The sequence below is a fragment of the Thamnophis sirtalis genome, unplaced genomic scaffold, assembly GCF_051295495.1.
Source record: "Thamnophis sirtalis isolate CommonGarterSnake01/CBP01778 unplaced genomic scaffold, rThaSir2_p1.2 scaffold_4, whole genome shotgun sequence".
Lineage (NCBI taxonomy): Eukaryota > Metazoa > Chordata > Lepidosauria > Squamata > Natricidae > Thamnophis > Thamnophis sirtalis.
In genome coordinates this window covers 119,297,728-119,313,952 of record NW_028261384.1, presented here as the reverse complement: position 1 = coordinate 119,313,952, position 16,225 = coordinate 119,297,728, and the positions used below count along the sequence as shown (strand labels likewise).

Sequence of the window (16,225 nt, the reverse complement as noted above, 5' to 3'; positions counted from 1 at the left end):
CTTTTGCGGGTCTGGGCCCTTTCCTTGTTATGGGATGGGCTGTTTAGGAGATATCACAGAAACCCTTCACCAATTTTGTTTTGACCTCTCCCATTGATCCTCTATGGGTGCATCTGCCTTTATAGGTTGTATATGCCTCCCTAGAAGCAAAGAATGGTCTATTTGGGGTTAAACACCTGTTTTTTTTAATCCATCTACTTGTTGAATGGCTGTTCCTTGAATCCCAGAATTTGGTGTCCTACAGAGGAACACTGCTGAAATCAGAAAGGGGCTGTAAAACCATTGGGAGCAAGTAAATCTTAAAGAAAAGGGAAGATTTTGGGCATACTCTGGCCCAAGAATCCATAAAAATGAACTTTTGATATTCATTCCCATGGCTTCTTGAGCTAGAGTGTGCCCCAAATCTTCCTTTTTTAAATTTAAGATTTACTTGCCCCCAATGATTGTACTAAGAGCCAGTTAAGGACACAGGCTAGAAAATGGGAGAATGTGAGGTCTAGTCCCACCTTAGATACAAATCCAACTGAATGACTTTGAGCCAGTCACTCTTGCTCAGACCTACCCTGTTTCCCTGAAAATAAGACCTCCCCAGATAATAAGCCCAATCGGGCTTTTGAGCACATGTGCTAAATGATCCGTCCCCAAAAAATAAGTCCTCCCCAAAAATATTGCAACACAGCAGCAGCCGCGAGGTGACCATGTTCGCTGCCTCCTGCACCTTAAAAATAATAAGACCTCCCCGAAAATAAAGCCAAGCGCTTATTTCGAGTGTCAAAAGAAAATAAGACCCTGTCTTATTTTCGGGAAAACACGGTAGGTTTGGTCAGGTGGTTAAGTCATCAGGCTAAAAACCAGGAGGCTGTGAGTTCTAGTTCCACCTAAGTATGAAAGCCAGCTGGATGACTTTGTGCCAGTCACTCTCTCAGACAGTGATGTCAGGCTTGGGTGACAAGCCAGTTGGTCAATTCCTGTACCAATCATGGACTAACACTTGGTTGGTTTCCCACCCCCACCCCCCAAAAAGTGGACCCTTCATCTGAAGGGGAAGGAAACCCATTTGCTCAGTCCTAGGAAGACGTCAAGAGCAAACACTTCCAAAAATCTTGCCAAGAAAGTTGCACAGGTTAGTCCAGAGGTCAGCACTGACTTGAAGGTTAAATAAAGAAATGCTTCCTGAAGATCACAGGACGTGAACACCAAACAATCTGGTGAGGGCTTCATTCATTTGGCTGGAACACACAATTTCAGATAAGTTGTTCCTGTCGGGATGCAATATACTGTGCCATTATTCTTATATATTGCTATTCATATATAATATATACAATCATAGTATACAATTTGTTATAATATGCTGTTATTCATATATATTCTTCAATATAGCAGCCTTCCAGGAACTGACCATAGCCCAATATCTCTCTAGTAATAGCTCTGCAAGGCTGAAGGTGAGATTCTTTCCTCCAAACTTTTAAAGGTAATGCTTGAATTAAGCGTGAACTAGACCCATTCTGGAATTGGGACATCTCTCTTCTAAACCAAATTGTTAGGGTTCAGAATAAGGAATCTCTGCCCTCCCCCACCTCCAGTTAAATTCTCTGGAATTTACTTCTGGAATTGACTCTGTTTTGATGATTTTTAGGTGCACCAATTACAACTCAAAATTACAACTGGACGAGAAATAAAGGATTTAGTTTCTTGAGATCAGGATTAGAATTAGAGCCAAATTCTCTGTTCCTAGGAACAGAAGCTCCATTCCTAGATTCTGCTCCAGGGTTCTTTCTCAGCAGTCTAATTTATGAAGAGGAAGACAAAGATTTCTAAATAGTTTCTATTAAGACAATTGGAAATCACTCCTACTTGCCCACCTATGAGATCACATAAGGTTCTCTCAGGGGATCCTAAACTGCTGTGGTGGGCTTCGTACTTCAGATCCCCCTGTTTGATTTTTATTTTCTCTTAAGCAGAAATGAGGAGCAGCTGGAAACTTCCTCCTCCCACCCCCACTTATGAAATGAAGCAGACTGACACTGATTAATTCCTTAATTTCTTTAATCAACCAGAAATTAATGACTCTTGCTCTTCCTTCATTCCCTACAGATGAGAAAATTGCATGATGCTAAAGCAGATGAGATTAACCAGACAGCTACAAATGGGTTTGGGGAGGGGAGGGATATTGGGGGGGGAGGGAGGGAGGCCAGGCGAAGGGAGCAGAAGCAATGCTGCATGACAAAACAATAGGAAGGGAGGGTGAAATTGCAGGGCAGAATTTCTGATCCAAATGGCTAAGTCATTACTTGGAAGCTATACCTACTCTATTACTCAAACAACCATAGTATGTACACACCATGTCACAAAAAATACTTGAGCATCTTTCGATAGCAGAGATTCATGTCCCACGGGAGTAATTCTACAACAGTGAAAGCTGAATTTTGGCACACACGTTCTCCAAAGTGCTCTTACCAAACACTCCACAAACCAGTTGGGGTGGATGACAGAGCAAGATATGGGAGTCCCGTCCCATCCCGTCCTCCCTTTGTGCTACTGAGCCAACCTCCAAATAGGAGAAAGCAGAAGGCAGGGGTGTGTGTGGTGGTATAAATGAGCGTAAAAACTAAGCAATGACTTTTCACACTCATCTGAACTACTACTGCGTTATTGGAGAGGATCTCGAAAATATATACGTATACTAGCCATCATACAGGCCAACTCATCCTGGATAGATGAGGGTTTGTTCCATAAGAAGTTGAAATAGACCAAATGGAAAGAGGTCGATTCAAGATCTACTTCCTCTAAGGTCTACTGTATCCATCAATGTAAGTGAATGCCCCAATATCTAAATAAGATGAACAAAAGAAAGCCATTGGAATGACTTTCAGGGGACTTTGACCAAATTGGCCCTAGGAAGACACAAGAAAAATGAAGACTCTAAGAGTCTTTGATGATCTAACAGAACACTGCATTGTACAGTTGGGAGGCAGTTATGGGGAGAGATAGCTCATGATCCATTTTTATTTGGTAGGATATTTTTTCAATGATCTCCCTACATCCGTAGAAAGATCTCCCCGGAAAAATATGTATGACTTGATGATGTTTCTAAGAGAACATTTAGAAATGAGACTGGGAATGATAATAATATGGGCGTTTTGATTCCAATCAATGCTTGGATGATGTCTTAAACTTTCCTTTACAGGTAGTTGTTGGTGAGATTAATGACATAATTAATGGTTACAGTGTAATGAGCTGTTCCATTAGTAATTTTCCATCATTTCTTGATGACTTGAAAACCTTTTGGCCAACATGCAAAGAGGTAATATTATAGAGGATACGAACAGACCTTCTGATATCTGGAGCAGAAACGTTTAGTGGCACTTGTCCAAATGAGCCACCAGCTTTCAGGAATCAGGCAACAGTTCTGCCAAAACTTAACTGGTGGGTAAGACACGTCTCTTTTATTTTGGCAAAGCTTCCTGTAATTCAGTGACCAAGATCAGTCACGAAGGTCGATCTTCAAAATCCATTTGTTAAGGGGTCTTTGCAGCTCAATTGCCTTGACCTGAGACATACAACAACACCCATCACATCCCAAATCAATAAAGCTTCCTATCTTGTCTGCTATTGTTCTGACAGGGAGATTAGAACCCTGGATCTGGTAATCTTGTCTTTTTAAATCTTCAGAACTACCTAAAAAAAAAAAATGGTGAGTTCTAGACCCATGAAAGTTTACCCATGAAAACCAGCTGAGTGATTTTAGCCCAATTACCAGGAGATGGTGAATTCTAGTCCCACCTTAGGTATGAATGCCATCTGGGTGACTTTGGGTCAATCACCAGGCGATAGTGAGTTCTAGTCCCGCCTTAGGTATGAATGCCATCTGGGTGACCTTGGGTTAATCACTAGGTGACAGTGAGTTCTAGTCCCGCCTTAGGCATGAACACGGTGTGGATGATTTTGGGCCAATCACCAGATGAGTTCTAATCCCACCTTAAACATGTAAAACCAGCTGGGTGATTTTGGGCCAGTGTCTTTCTCGGCTAACTCACCCCACATGGTTGTTCTTGTGGAGAAAATAGTAAAGAATATTGTTATGTTTGCCAGCTTGAGTTGCACTATATATGAAAAAAACATAGGGTAAAAACCTTCTTTAAAACAGGTCCTCAATGATCAGCTATGAAAGTTACTGAGAGGTTCAACAGGAGAGAGAGGAAAACATAATTAAAACTAGATGTGCGAGGGAGTGAATGCGAGACGGAGAAGAGAAATGACGGACAAGGCTCTCTTTTTCTACACAACCTCCTCTCCTCAGCAAGGTTCCCCATCATCCTCATCCTTGGTATCTCCACTGTGACTCCTTGGGAGGCCAGAATATCCTCCTGAACACTCCTTTCGGCCCCCACTGAGAGCCAAGCGGCCGGGTGGGCTTGCAGAGAAGTCTAGGGATTCACTGACACTGAAGATGTACTTCTCCCATAGGAAACGCTCCAGGTCGGGGTCCAGCGCCGGCGAGTTGGAACCCCGGATGCTCCCCGTTGCCGCCGTGTATTTCTCAAAAATCTGCCGACGGTACTTGAACTCCAGAATAGTCTTGGTGTAAGTGTTGAGGGTCAGCACCGAGGCTGACATGCAGAGAGTGAAAGAGAGCCAGGCCAAGCTGTGGGGAGAACATCAGAAGAGGGTAAGCAAAGGAGGAGAGGAAAAAGATTCGAATCCTTCGGCCATTGGTACCTTGAGGTCTTCCTCAATTGTCCATCAACATTCCCAAACATTTATCCACCCACTCAGACACACCGCTTCATTCATCCACAAAGTTTCCTCATCTCCAGAATCTCAATATTAAGGCCAAGGTCAACGTCTCCTCTATTATAAATAAAAACAGGAGCTTCGATCCATGAATTTTAAACATGCACAGTTGCCGAGGTGTCTGAGACAGTCACGACAGCAGTTGTGATTGGGCAATTAAAGCCCCACCCCTTTCTTGGCCCACGTAAAAAGAACAAGGATTCAGTCATTTTACCATCGCTACCCTCTTGACTTTTTTCAACCCTTTGCCCGTGGACACTTATCTCCCAGTGTTTTAGAATCATTCTTCTTTTTCACGGTCGTCTTTTGCCAGTTTTACAAGTAAGAAAACCAGGCTCCTTGAGTTATTAGACAGCTTCCTCTAAAATATCTCTGGAGATTCGGGATTGTTATATTCTGTTGTTCTTGCTCATTCAGATTTACGCTCTTTGTGTAAATCCACTGTGCTATTGTCATCAAAAATGAGCAGACTATACATTTTGGTAGATCTGGATCTTGTGCTGTTTATCACAGGAATTTACAATCAGCTACCTCTTAGGTCGTATAACTATTCTTGGACACTTCTGAATCTCTTCCTTCCCCCATTTCTAGTTCAATCAGATCCTTTCTTTTCTACCCTCCTGACTTGGTCCAAAAAATTACAAGACAAAGTGGCAAATGCTAAAAGGGAAAAAATCCTCCTCAAAGCTGGTTACTCACCCAAAGGACCATCCATAATACCATGTCTGGGGCCTCCAATCTTTTGGCCCCAGGTTTACAGCTACCTGAAAGACAGTCATGTACATCATGTGGGCCACCATGCCCAGGAGACCTGTGGAGAAGAAGAGGCCCATAAGCCACAATTCAGCCACAAGAAGAGGCCCATAAGCCCATTCAGCCTCAATTCTTCTGCACCCTGGAAATGTTGCAGGTAGCAATCAACAGCCCAAGTGGGCAAGCAGACATGCCCATATACATATACATACACGTGCAAGTTGTGGGTTCATTCAACAAAATCTAAGAGTAAGGCTCTCCCCAGTGCATTCTCTATAAAAAAATGGATGTGTAGAGTGGGGAAAGGAATGATGGGAATATACAGGTAGTCTTAAACTTACGACCACAATTGGGACCAGAATTTCCATTGCTAAGTAAGGTAATAGCAATAGTAATAGCATTCAGACTTCACAGCAACTCTAAACGAGCATATTGCCCTCAACAATTTGGGTCCTTATTTTACCAACCTCGGAAAAATGGAATGCTGAGTCAACCTTGAATCGGCGAGAATCAAACTTCTGGCAGTCGGCAGAGTTAGCCTGCAATACAGCATTCTAACCACCACGCCACCATGGCTCATGTTACAACAAGGCAATTATTAAGTGAATTGCATCCAGTTTTATAATCCCTTAAGTACACGTGTGCGTGCGTGTGTGCGCATGCACGCACGCGCATGCACGCGCGTGCACACACACACACACACACACACACACACACGGCATTTAATTAGGATTCCCTAATCATTTTGGCCACTTTTCTAAGAATTCTGGGAGTTGAAATCTACCCCTCTGAAAGTGGCCAAATTGGGTAATCTACACCAGCACTACTTTCGAGACATGTCTGTCTACGCAGAATAAAGGGATGGACAGGAGGGCACGTGGCAATACCTGACAAAACAGTGATTACAGCTGCGAAAGCGTTGATCTTGAGACCGTCAATGAAGTTGGCATAGTAGATAGCATCTAAACACATCAGCAAGAATCCAATACTCAACAGGATGATATAAAGAAATTCGGAAGCAACAGAGAGCCACAGCACTCCTGCAGGAAAAAGAAAGGGGTTACGGGGGGGAAGAAAGAGGTTAAGCTGCTTTGCTACCACTACATTATTCTGTTACCCCAGAGACTGACTGGAGCTTTCCTACTGGCTCTGCTTACAAGAGCCCAGCTGGGATGGGCTGGGGGGAAAAAAAAAACGACAACAAAAATGGCATTTGGAATGACTGAGTGCAGGGTGGGAGACGGCAAGGTTTTTCTATCTCTTGGTAGATAGGCAACACTTGACTAGTTAAATCTTAAACTCAGAAAAAATAAGCTTTGCAGTACTTACAGAGTTGCTTCCCACTCATTTTGCACCTACGTGAGCTGGCCTATTTTGCCATCCAAATTCTCACCTTGTTCTGACTCTGGAGGCAGCTCGATGAAACTCCGACACTTCTCCTCTGGCGGGAGGGGAACAGTGAGAGAAGACAATGACAGGTTAGCCACAGCTGCTGCTGTACGTGACAATGAATGCCGACATTTTGTGATGCCCTTCCCCCCCCCAGGAAAAGGGGATCGTTCGGTTTCTGCTGCTGACTAGGTAGATCTCAGCAAGAAAGGGCATAAGTTTTAAAAGACAAAGAGATATAGCAAGGGATCAAAGAAAGAGTGCTATAGTCTAAATACCATTTTTCCTCATCTACAGTAACTTTCCCTAATCAAAAACACTCTAAATCAGGGGTGTCCAAACTTGGGAACTTTTAAGACTTGTGAACTTTAACTCCCAGAATTCCCCAGCACGGCAAACAAAGGCCGTCTTTTCCAAAATGTACAGTTATTTTGTGTAAATTAAACAAAAGGTGGCGCAGTGGTTAAATGCAGCACTGCAGGCTACTTCAGCTGATTGCAGTTCGGCTGTTCAAATCTCACCAGCTCAGGGTTGACTCAGCCTTCCATCCTTCCAAGGTGGGTAAAATGAGGACCCGGATTGTTGTTGGGGGCAATATGCTGACTCTGTAAACCGCTTAGAGAGGGCTGAAAGCCCTATGAAGCGGTATATAAGTTTAACTGCTATTGCTATTGCTAAAATTAGAGAGAGTCTGCAGTACTTTAGGGAAGTTGTTTCTGTACTGTCTGGGAGTTCCAAAAATTGTACTTCAGCAATAAATAAATGGGAGCACTATTTTCGCATTTCTACTTCAAAATGGATTTCGATCAAGGCAAGGATTGCCCTAGATTTGGAGGAAGTGAAAGAGGATGATTCTTTGGACAGAGCCTTTCATGTATGTCGTGCATCAAACTGCAAGCTACACAATCTCTTCTTTTGGTTGTGTCCTCATATGAGATTGGTGTAATGCAGTGGTCCCCAGCCTTTCTGGCGTGGCCGCCCAGGCCAACAGGGGAGGAGAAGATGGTTCTGTGTGAGTTGCAGTTGTGCACATGCAAGTACACACAGCTCCATTTGCACACCTGCGCAAGGGCCAGCCATTCACAAGAGGGGAGTTTTTGTTGACAAGAGCAAGTGCCCATCGCTTGGTCGAAGGGAGCTTCATGCGCACACACATTCACCTGCTGCTTCTGCAGCCCGATTCCGAATGGGTCCCAGCCAGGTAGTGGGCTGTGGTCCAAAGATTGGTGTAATGGACTGTGAGAATAACCTTGAGGAACAGGAGGAAGAGCTGCAGCCAAAGCAACAGTCAAATAAAATAAATTTGAGTCCAAATCAAGAATGTAATTTGAGAAAGCATTTCAGACTTGATCCTCCCTAGAATAATGGCAGGGAGAGAAGAGGCTCATCCAGAGTTGCAATATTCTGTTATTGTACCTATAACAAAAGTAGCTTTTATATTCATGTCTTTAGTATTCAAGTCTGGTCCATCTCAAAGGCCTTGGACTCTTCCCTTAACACAGGGGTCGGCAACCCATGGCTGTGGAGCCACATGTGGCTCTTTCAGACCTCTGCTGCGGCTCCCTGTCACTTCACAATAGATATGGCTTTCAGTTAGGACAGGTAGAGGAAAAAGAACGCCATGCTAGGAGGAGACTCTGGTAGGTGAGCCAGACCTTCAGTCGGCTGCAGAATTGAATGGGGAGCTTCCAGTTTGGACCTTTGTGGCTCTTTGAGTGTTTAAAGTTGTTGACCCCTGCCTTAACACAACATAGGTTTTGCCGTGGATCCAACCTTATATATATATCACTAACCATACTGTTCAAAGTACAGGTAGTCCTCAATAAATGACCAGTTGCTAAACAACTATTCAAAGTAATGACGGGCTTCCCCGGAGCTACTTATGACCCTTTTTCAAAGTTCTGATGCCTGCACCCATATACCTTGTATTCACACAACCACATTTTGATGCTTGGCAATGAGCTCACCTTTACAGTCTCCCATAGTAACATGACTGCGATTTTCAGCTGGTTTTAAGCAGTTTCTGGCATGTACTTTAAGTTTCTGGCCAAAGAAGCCCATTGGGGAAAACAAATCTACTTAACAACTGCCATACTCACTTAATGACTATGGTGTTCGTTTAACAACCACCGTAAATAAGATGGTAAAATTGGGCATGGTCACTTAATGACCGACATGGCCGTAATTCCAAGCTTGATTCGTAAGTCAAGGACTGCTTGCACAAGCAGGTGATCGCTAAGGGTTGTAATCAGCTCAGCGCCTCAGTACAGAGAGGTCACCTTGTCTCCGGTGCATGGACACTGTGTTCCGAAGTCTTTCTAATTTAGACAATAGCAGCATCTGGTTCTTTCCACTTGGAAAGTTGGACCAGCCCGAATCGCCACCATCCAGAACTGGCGGCCAGGGTGTATCCACTAATCACTGACTTCTTTAACTCGCCCCACATTAAAACAATGAGGACAAGCCCCCCCCCCCTCCCCTTAAGGTCTCTTTAGTGAGTCAGAATAGGGGTTGGCAATGAAGAGAACCCTATTTACGCAGCATACATTTCTCCAGGGCTCACAGATCTGCAGAAAGCACTTTAACACAGCTGTCTGGCTAGATACGGGAGGGAGAGAGCAGGTGCCAAGATTTGCAAAAGTACAAAAAAATCTTGGATGGGGACGAAAAAAAAAATCTACCTCCAATTTTCACACAGAGGGCTGAGTATATACCAAGGGCTTTGGTGACATATTTCCCTGCTTTGTTCAAGAGAAGAAACCATAGTGCTAGTAGTACCCTCATCCTAACAATTCATTGGGGGGAAAAAATCCTCTGTGTAACCAAATAGTTTTTTTCTAATTATCTGTTGTATTTATCTTGTCCTTTCTCCCAAAAGCTCAGGTGCGTTCTTACAAGCCTCCCCCTTCCCACTTCCTGTTTTATATTCCAACAATACTCCAAAGTTATCAGATTAAGAAAGAATAACTGTGTAAAATAAAGTCAGCCCCAGGGCATCGCCTGGGTTTCTAAGGATATGAATACTAAGATTTCACTTTCTACGGTGCCATTTGTTATTATAACTATTGTTAGTTATACTGCATCACACAGACTAGGACAAGTTTCTGTCACTAGTAATTTAGAAAGAGGATCACAGAACAAAAGTAAAGGAGAAAGAAGTAAGAAGATCTGGATGGGGTGGGGGGACTCTATGCTCTTACGTATAGGTTGGCCATATACATTGGGCCCTACTTGTTAAGGTCCTTTGGGGCTCCTTGAGGTTCTCCTATAACATTATTTACATTGTTTATCTAGCAAATTCTCCCCCTCCCCCCCATTTCCTTCTTAGAAGCTCACCCCATGAAAACATGAATGTTTAACTACAAATAGTGTCATGGAATCAATTGCCCAGGGATGTGACCGTTTTTAATACCTCCATGATGTTCTTCACACGACAGCCAGAAACCGGTGTGGAAATACTGAAAAGCATACTTGTCTTCACCCGTCTCCCAGATGTACTGGACTTTGTGAGGATCCACCGTCTCATTCGTATCCAGAGTCTCGTTGCTGTTGCTTGGTACGCAGTTCCCTTTCTTGACCACTGAAAGGCAGGGTGATTTCACCACTTTGTGGGTCCCTTCACACCAATAGCTGGTGCTGAAAGCAGACACAGAAAAGCAGAGGGCAAGACAGTTGAGGCCCAAAGAAAGCATTGAGCGAACTCTTCGGCTTAATCGAATCATCGTTACAATGTCCCCAGAGCTACAGGAAGAGACAAGGGCTGGTCCTTGAGATCAAACCCAATTGTTCAAAGTCCCTCTAAGTGGCGGATCGATCAGACGTCTTCTGGGTTTAGTGGATAATTCTGCACAAGAGTCCAGTGGCAAATTGCTTCTCCAATTTTCATCATTCCCTCATCTTTATAAGCAAAGAGTGGGCTGCATCCAACAAAGCAATCACCCTAAAGAAAAAGAAGCATGTCAGAATTTGGAGTTAGATCTGGTTACTTGAGGATATAAGGATATAGGGTAGGAACCAAAGTTTTCCAAGGAACAAATGGGATCCAAGATCAGAAGGAAAAACACGATGGGCGCTTACATTCCAAGGGTTGTGTGCCAATGAGATTGAATGGGCAAATAAAGAGATGGGTGCCATCAATCCTAGATGCTGCCTGATGACAGCTCCTCATGTGACTGAGCAAAAGATACCATGCAGCTAATCCTTCACGCCTTAATAGATTTCAGGGTCTGTATGTGTTTGTGGTAAAAAAGATGGGAAAGGTAATAGGGGGAAAATGGGTTATAAATGGAAGGTGACAAAATTCTGCGCTCGCCCCCCCCCAAAAAAAAGTCTGATATAGCTTCTCTATATTATCACTCAAGGTTTGTGTATATTATCAGCAAGATAAATGGCTTGGGCTGAATTAAAAAGATCTTTTTTTTAAAAAAAAATCTTCCTTTTGACCAGCCTTTTCTTTTTCTTTTTTACTCCCCTGTTAGTAAGAACAAAACCTTTCAATCTGAATAAAAAGCAGAGACAATCCTAAACCCTTGCTAACGTTGAAAGACCATCAATGAATTTAAAGCAAATGCTGAAAGTCCTTTGGCATGCCACAGAATCTACACATCATTTAGGATGCTTTTCATCTCTTTTCTGTAACTAGCAAAGCCTCTTTTGAAGAGCTGAGGAAGCTTCCCCAATTATGGACATCTTTTTCCAACCTTCCACCATTACCATCAGCCACCCATATAGTTACGAGGAGTTGATATAGGTTTCAGGGAATGAAAAATCTCCCCCTTAGGCTGCAGAAATTAGCTTACTGGATGGGGGCACTGTCTTACCCTCCACACTACTAAATTTACATACTAAAATTTATCTTTATTACAAAAAGTCCTAGAAACTTCCAGAGGAGAACAACTAGCTATTCTGCCATGCCAATGAATCTCCCACCGCATTTTCCTTTTCTCTCTAGAGCAACAGTATGGGAACTAGGCAAAACATTAAGGTGGCCCCAGTTTTGGGAGGAACCCAAGACTCCAAAAAAAGGCAACCCATAAGATTTAGCTTCCTAAGCACTCCACAATTTATTGTGCCTTGCAGTGGAAAAGCCAAACCTGGAATTCCTAATTATTTCAAATGCCTCCCCCCAACTTTCTTAAATCTCCTTAGTTTACTTCCCAGCAGCTCTATTGGGCCCATCAGGCTCTTTAAATCTATTTAAAGTTGGATCTTTGGGTTCAGCCTGTCCAAAGCAAGTGACTTGCTTGGCCCCTGCACCCACAACGCTGCCTCTCTCCTTGGAATGAAACAGCTCACAAGATGCCTTGTGGATCCTGCTTTAAGAATTATTTCTCAGTCCTCTTCCTCTCCTGACAATTCTTTAGAATTGTCTTTCTGAAATCCATGGCAGCTCCTTTACAGCTCTCTCCCACAAGGTTGCAAACTCTTCTTCTTCTTCTTTTAATTATTCATCACAATTACAAGCCACAAGCATGCAGCGGGCTGTGTCAAATCTTTGGAGTTCTGCCAGTTCAAACTGTTGCCCAGAAGGAACGTCAAAAATCCAGTGTTCGTGCTGAAGAATAATGGAAACAAATGCAGGAAGAGAGGAAATCTGTATCTGGAGGAGTGGCACTCTGTCAGAATAGTCCAGCAGTTCACAACCCCCAAAAAAGAAGCAATTTGAATCAAGTGAATCAGGCTCTTTATTGCTTGGAGGGAGCTGAAAAACTGGATTGCAAAGAGTCCAAAATATCGCCCATAAACAACAGCTCACAATGCCCCCTTAAACTATATCAGCCACAAATATCCCCATTTGAAGAAAATATTGGATGTTCAAATTCCAGGAAATGTTGATTCCCCTTCTTTAACAGATCCAAAACAAGATTGCTCAAGAAGTGATCCCAAACACAAGTATCATGGGTGTGATTCGAGATCCCTCGGTTGATGGATGGAGACTAATCCTGGAACATTTGACCAAATCGCTCCTAGACCATCACGCCAACAGAGGAATGAAGGTCTATCCTCTTTAAAAAAAGAAAAAAAGAAAGGAAGGAAAAGATATTTAGCTGGTGCTAAAATAGACAAGATGCAAAGGATCTTCAGCAGAGAGACAGATTCAAAGAGCAACTCCCAGGAGTTCACCCTGCACCTTGTAAAAAATGCTTCTCAGTCGCTGCTCAGTAGGAAGAATCTCTCTACACCGGCTGGGCTGACTGGAGAGGTGGCATAAGCAGGGTGATAAATGAGCAGGCAGTGAAGAGCTTCGGCACCCTCTAGTGCGACACACTCCCTGGGGGATAGGAATCAGCAGAGAAGTGGAGCAGCAGCTGATTAAAAAAAAACAAAAAACCACATACACACAACTTCATTAGTGCCAAGGGGGTACTAGTGCCAAGTTTGAGGGATTAGCATCTAATAAAGGAGAGAGGAGAGGAAGACAGAGCATTACAGAGCCCGCTTTTTAATTCTGCGTTCAATCAGCTGGCTCCTTGGAAAGGATGAAAAATTGGATGCCGAGATGAGGGAGCAGCCGGGTCAAAGGTGACAGAGTAGACTGGAAGAGGGAGAGAAGGGAAAGAGAGAGGGACAGAGGAGAAGGATAGGGACTGGCAGACCAGGTCATGGTCAAGGAAGACCGATCAGTAGAAGGGTGGGCTGGTGAACTGGGCTCATCAGCGACACAGAGGGATTATTATAATATGAGTGAAAGATTTCCACCAAACAGCATTTGGGGAGGTTGAAAACATTATTACGGTCTGATGTTTAGAGAACAAAGGATTACAGCAAATGTACACAAGCATTATTGCCTTTTGTATTTTTCCTTTTGGCTGTCCTTGTTCCCCATTTAAAACGTCAGCTCTTGTTTAGCAAGCATGAATACATAGGAAGGCCGGTCAATATGGAGAACGAATACTGAGATAAATAAGGGAATATTCATCCCACAGCTCAGAGCCGGGAAGGATCAATCCATACATAAGCAAGAGTGAATAGAATGGACAATATGTCAGTCCGAAAACTGATATGTATCATATTTTGTGTGTATTTCACTGCTCAGCCAGTTCTGCGTCTCCCTTATGAGATATTTAATCTTTATCTTTGGATCTTGGGTCTCTCGGGATTATCATCTGGCTGGCTATAAAGAGATTGTTTTTGCGTGTCCCATTTTCAATACGATCAACATGTTAGGAAATCAAAGCTGGTATAGACTTAAACACAGCAAAGTAATTAGAGCAGAGACCTAATCGGGTGGGCTGGCAGCCAGAATGCTGGACTTCTAAAGAAGAAGAAGAAATAACAGTCATGCAAGCTAAATGGAGGACAGTTGGGAAACGGGAAATGTATGAGCATTGCAGGGTACAATGGGAATGGTCCATCTTAGGACAACTCCCCCCCCCCAAACTTCCGGTTGGTCTGTTGGGCCTGTTTTTTGCCCTTTCTAGAGGCAGAGGCTTTCCTGAAGCTTGGGGAGGGCAAAAAACGGCCTCCCCGCCGCTCCAAAAGGCCAAAAATCAGCTGGCCAGCACACAAATGTGCGCCGGAGCTGAGGATTGCTGAGGGCTGCCGTGCCTGAAAATATGGCTCTGTGTGCCACTTGGGAAATATGCATACAAAAATAAGATAAGCTGCAAAATAGACTTAACATGATGCAGAAAACAAAGACAACCTACCACTTCCCAAATTCCCTTCCAAAATCCAAGTAAAAGCGAAAGAGGACTTGGTTTGCCTTTGGTACTCCACAAAATATTATTCCACATCTTTTATCAAAAAAATCTCCCATTCCCAAATTCAGACTATAAGGGGATTAAAGGCATCTCAGCAATTCTAATAGGGGTTTAGGAATTGGTCACATCCCCCATGTGGCAGACATGTTGTTCCCGGACAAATTTATTTACAGTAATACCTCAGTACTCAACTGCTTTGAAACTCAATGCATTTGATATGGAAATTTTGTGCCGGTACTCATTGTTTGTTTGGTACGACGCACAATAATTTGTCGGTGTTGGCTGCCTCATGATTCACTATCCTTTTCAGCTGAAAAAAAGGGTGACATGTTACTCACGTGGTTTGCTACTTGTTGTTTTTAGTGCTGGTCACACCTCCTGGAACCGATTGATAATAAATACCAAGGTACCACTATATTTATTTTTGTTAAATTTATTTGCTGCCTATCTCACTATGGGACTACTCTAGTAGTTTTTGCATCTTCAGTTCAGTCATTTGAGGAAAATTCCCATTATACAACACACTTTCAAAATTCAGAGTATTCCACCCAGACCCAAAACTGAGAGGGTGCAGGCTGATGTATCTCAGTATTTTAATTTTTTTTAAAAAAAAATCTAAGCACTTCATTTAATATGAAGCTTGTCCATCCCTTAAGTCCCTCTGAAACCAATTGGAATCAGGCTGCTGTACCGGAACAGATTTATCTAACCTAATCTCCTATAATTACAGTCAGTCCCTGTGTTAAGAATGTCCAACTTAAGGACAATCTCTAGATATGAGCAGGCTGCCTATTACTAAAAATGGCAGGTGGCATTCTCCTTCCTTCAGTCGACAAACCATGTTAAGCCATGCAATGCGTTTAGGAATGGCTGAAGCTGCACATTTTTAACAAGCTGCCTGTTTGAAGCCATTCCTGAAAGCATTGCGCAGCTTCAGTGGTTCATTAATTTGAGGAAAAACAATGCCATCAGCCCAGGGGTGAAATCCACTTACCTTTGCTACCGGTTCGGAGCAATGTGAGCGCACATGCTCCACCTCCACACATGCGCAGGACCTTCCGCGTATGTGCAGAGCGACAAAATGATGTTTGGGTGGGTGGAGCCTACTACCAAGCATGCCTCGCAAGCGATTAAGCAAATGTGAGGAAAGCGAACAGCGGGGGTGGGATCCACTTTGCCACCCAATTTAGATTAGCTAGAATAAAATGAGGAGCCAGATTGTTGGGGGCAAAATTCTGACTCTGTAAACTGTTTGGAGAGGAGTATAAAGTGGTATAGAAGTCTAAGCGTTAACCCTGTTTCCCTGAAAATAAGACCTCCCCGGATAATTAGCCCAATCAGGCTTTTGAGCACATGCACTAAAATAAGCCCTCCCTGAAAATAAGCCCTCCCCTGAAAATATTGTAACACATTGCAATATTGCAAAATATTGCAACATAGCAGCAGCCATGAGATGACCATGATCGCAGCCATGAGATGACCTCCTGCACCTCAAAAATAATACCTCCCTGAAAATAAGGCCAAGTGCTTATTTCAGGGGTCAAAAGAAAATAAGCCTGGTATTGCTATTGTTATTGCCTCCCTGA

The 16,225-nt window shown here is 43.3% G+C and overlaps 1 protein-coding gene across 4 annotated transcripts; it reads right to left on the bottom strand.

Moving 5' to 3' along the window:
- Nucleotides 1-403: 403 nt before the first annotated feature.
- LOC106538468 (germ cell-specific gene 1-like protein) lies at nt 404-13,566 on the bottom strand. Of its 4 annotated transcripts, none has more exons than XR_015696490.1 (8): nt 12,232-13,566; nt 11,014-11,162; nt 10,349-10,876; nt 6,941-6,988; nt 6,435-6,587; nt 5,494-5,605; nt 3,332-4,645; nt 404-1,259 (listed from the first exon to the last, which is right to left on the bottom strand). XR_015696490.1 is itself a non-coding variant. In XM_087713916.1 (7 exons), the coding sequence occupies exons 3-7, from the start codon at nt 10,656-10,658 to the stop codon at nt 4,297-4,299; spliced, it is 972 nt and encodes a 323-aa protein (XP_087570042.1). In that variant the 5' UTR covers nt 10,659-10,876; nt 11,014-11,162; nt 12,232-13,566; the 3' UTR covers nt 2,936-4,296. The 4 variants fall into 4 exon arrangements, 2 of the variants coding, with proteins under 2 accessions (XP_087570042.1, XP_013908430.2); XR_015696491.1 differs by lacking the exon at nt 404-1,259 and having other exon boundaries at nt 2,936-3,550; nt 4,134-4,645; XM_087713916.1 differs by lacking the exon at nt 404-1,259 and having other exon boundaries at nt 2,936-4,645.
- Nucleotides 13,567-16,225: the final 2,659 nt, after the last annotated feature.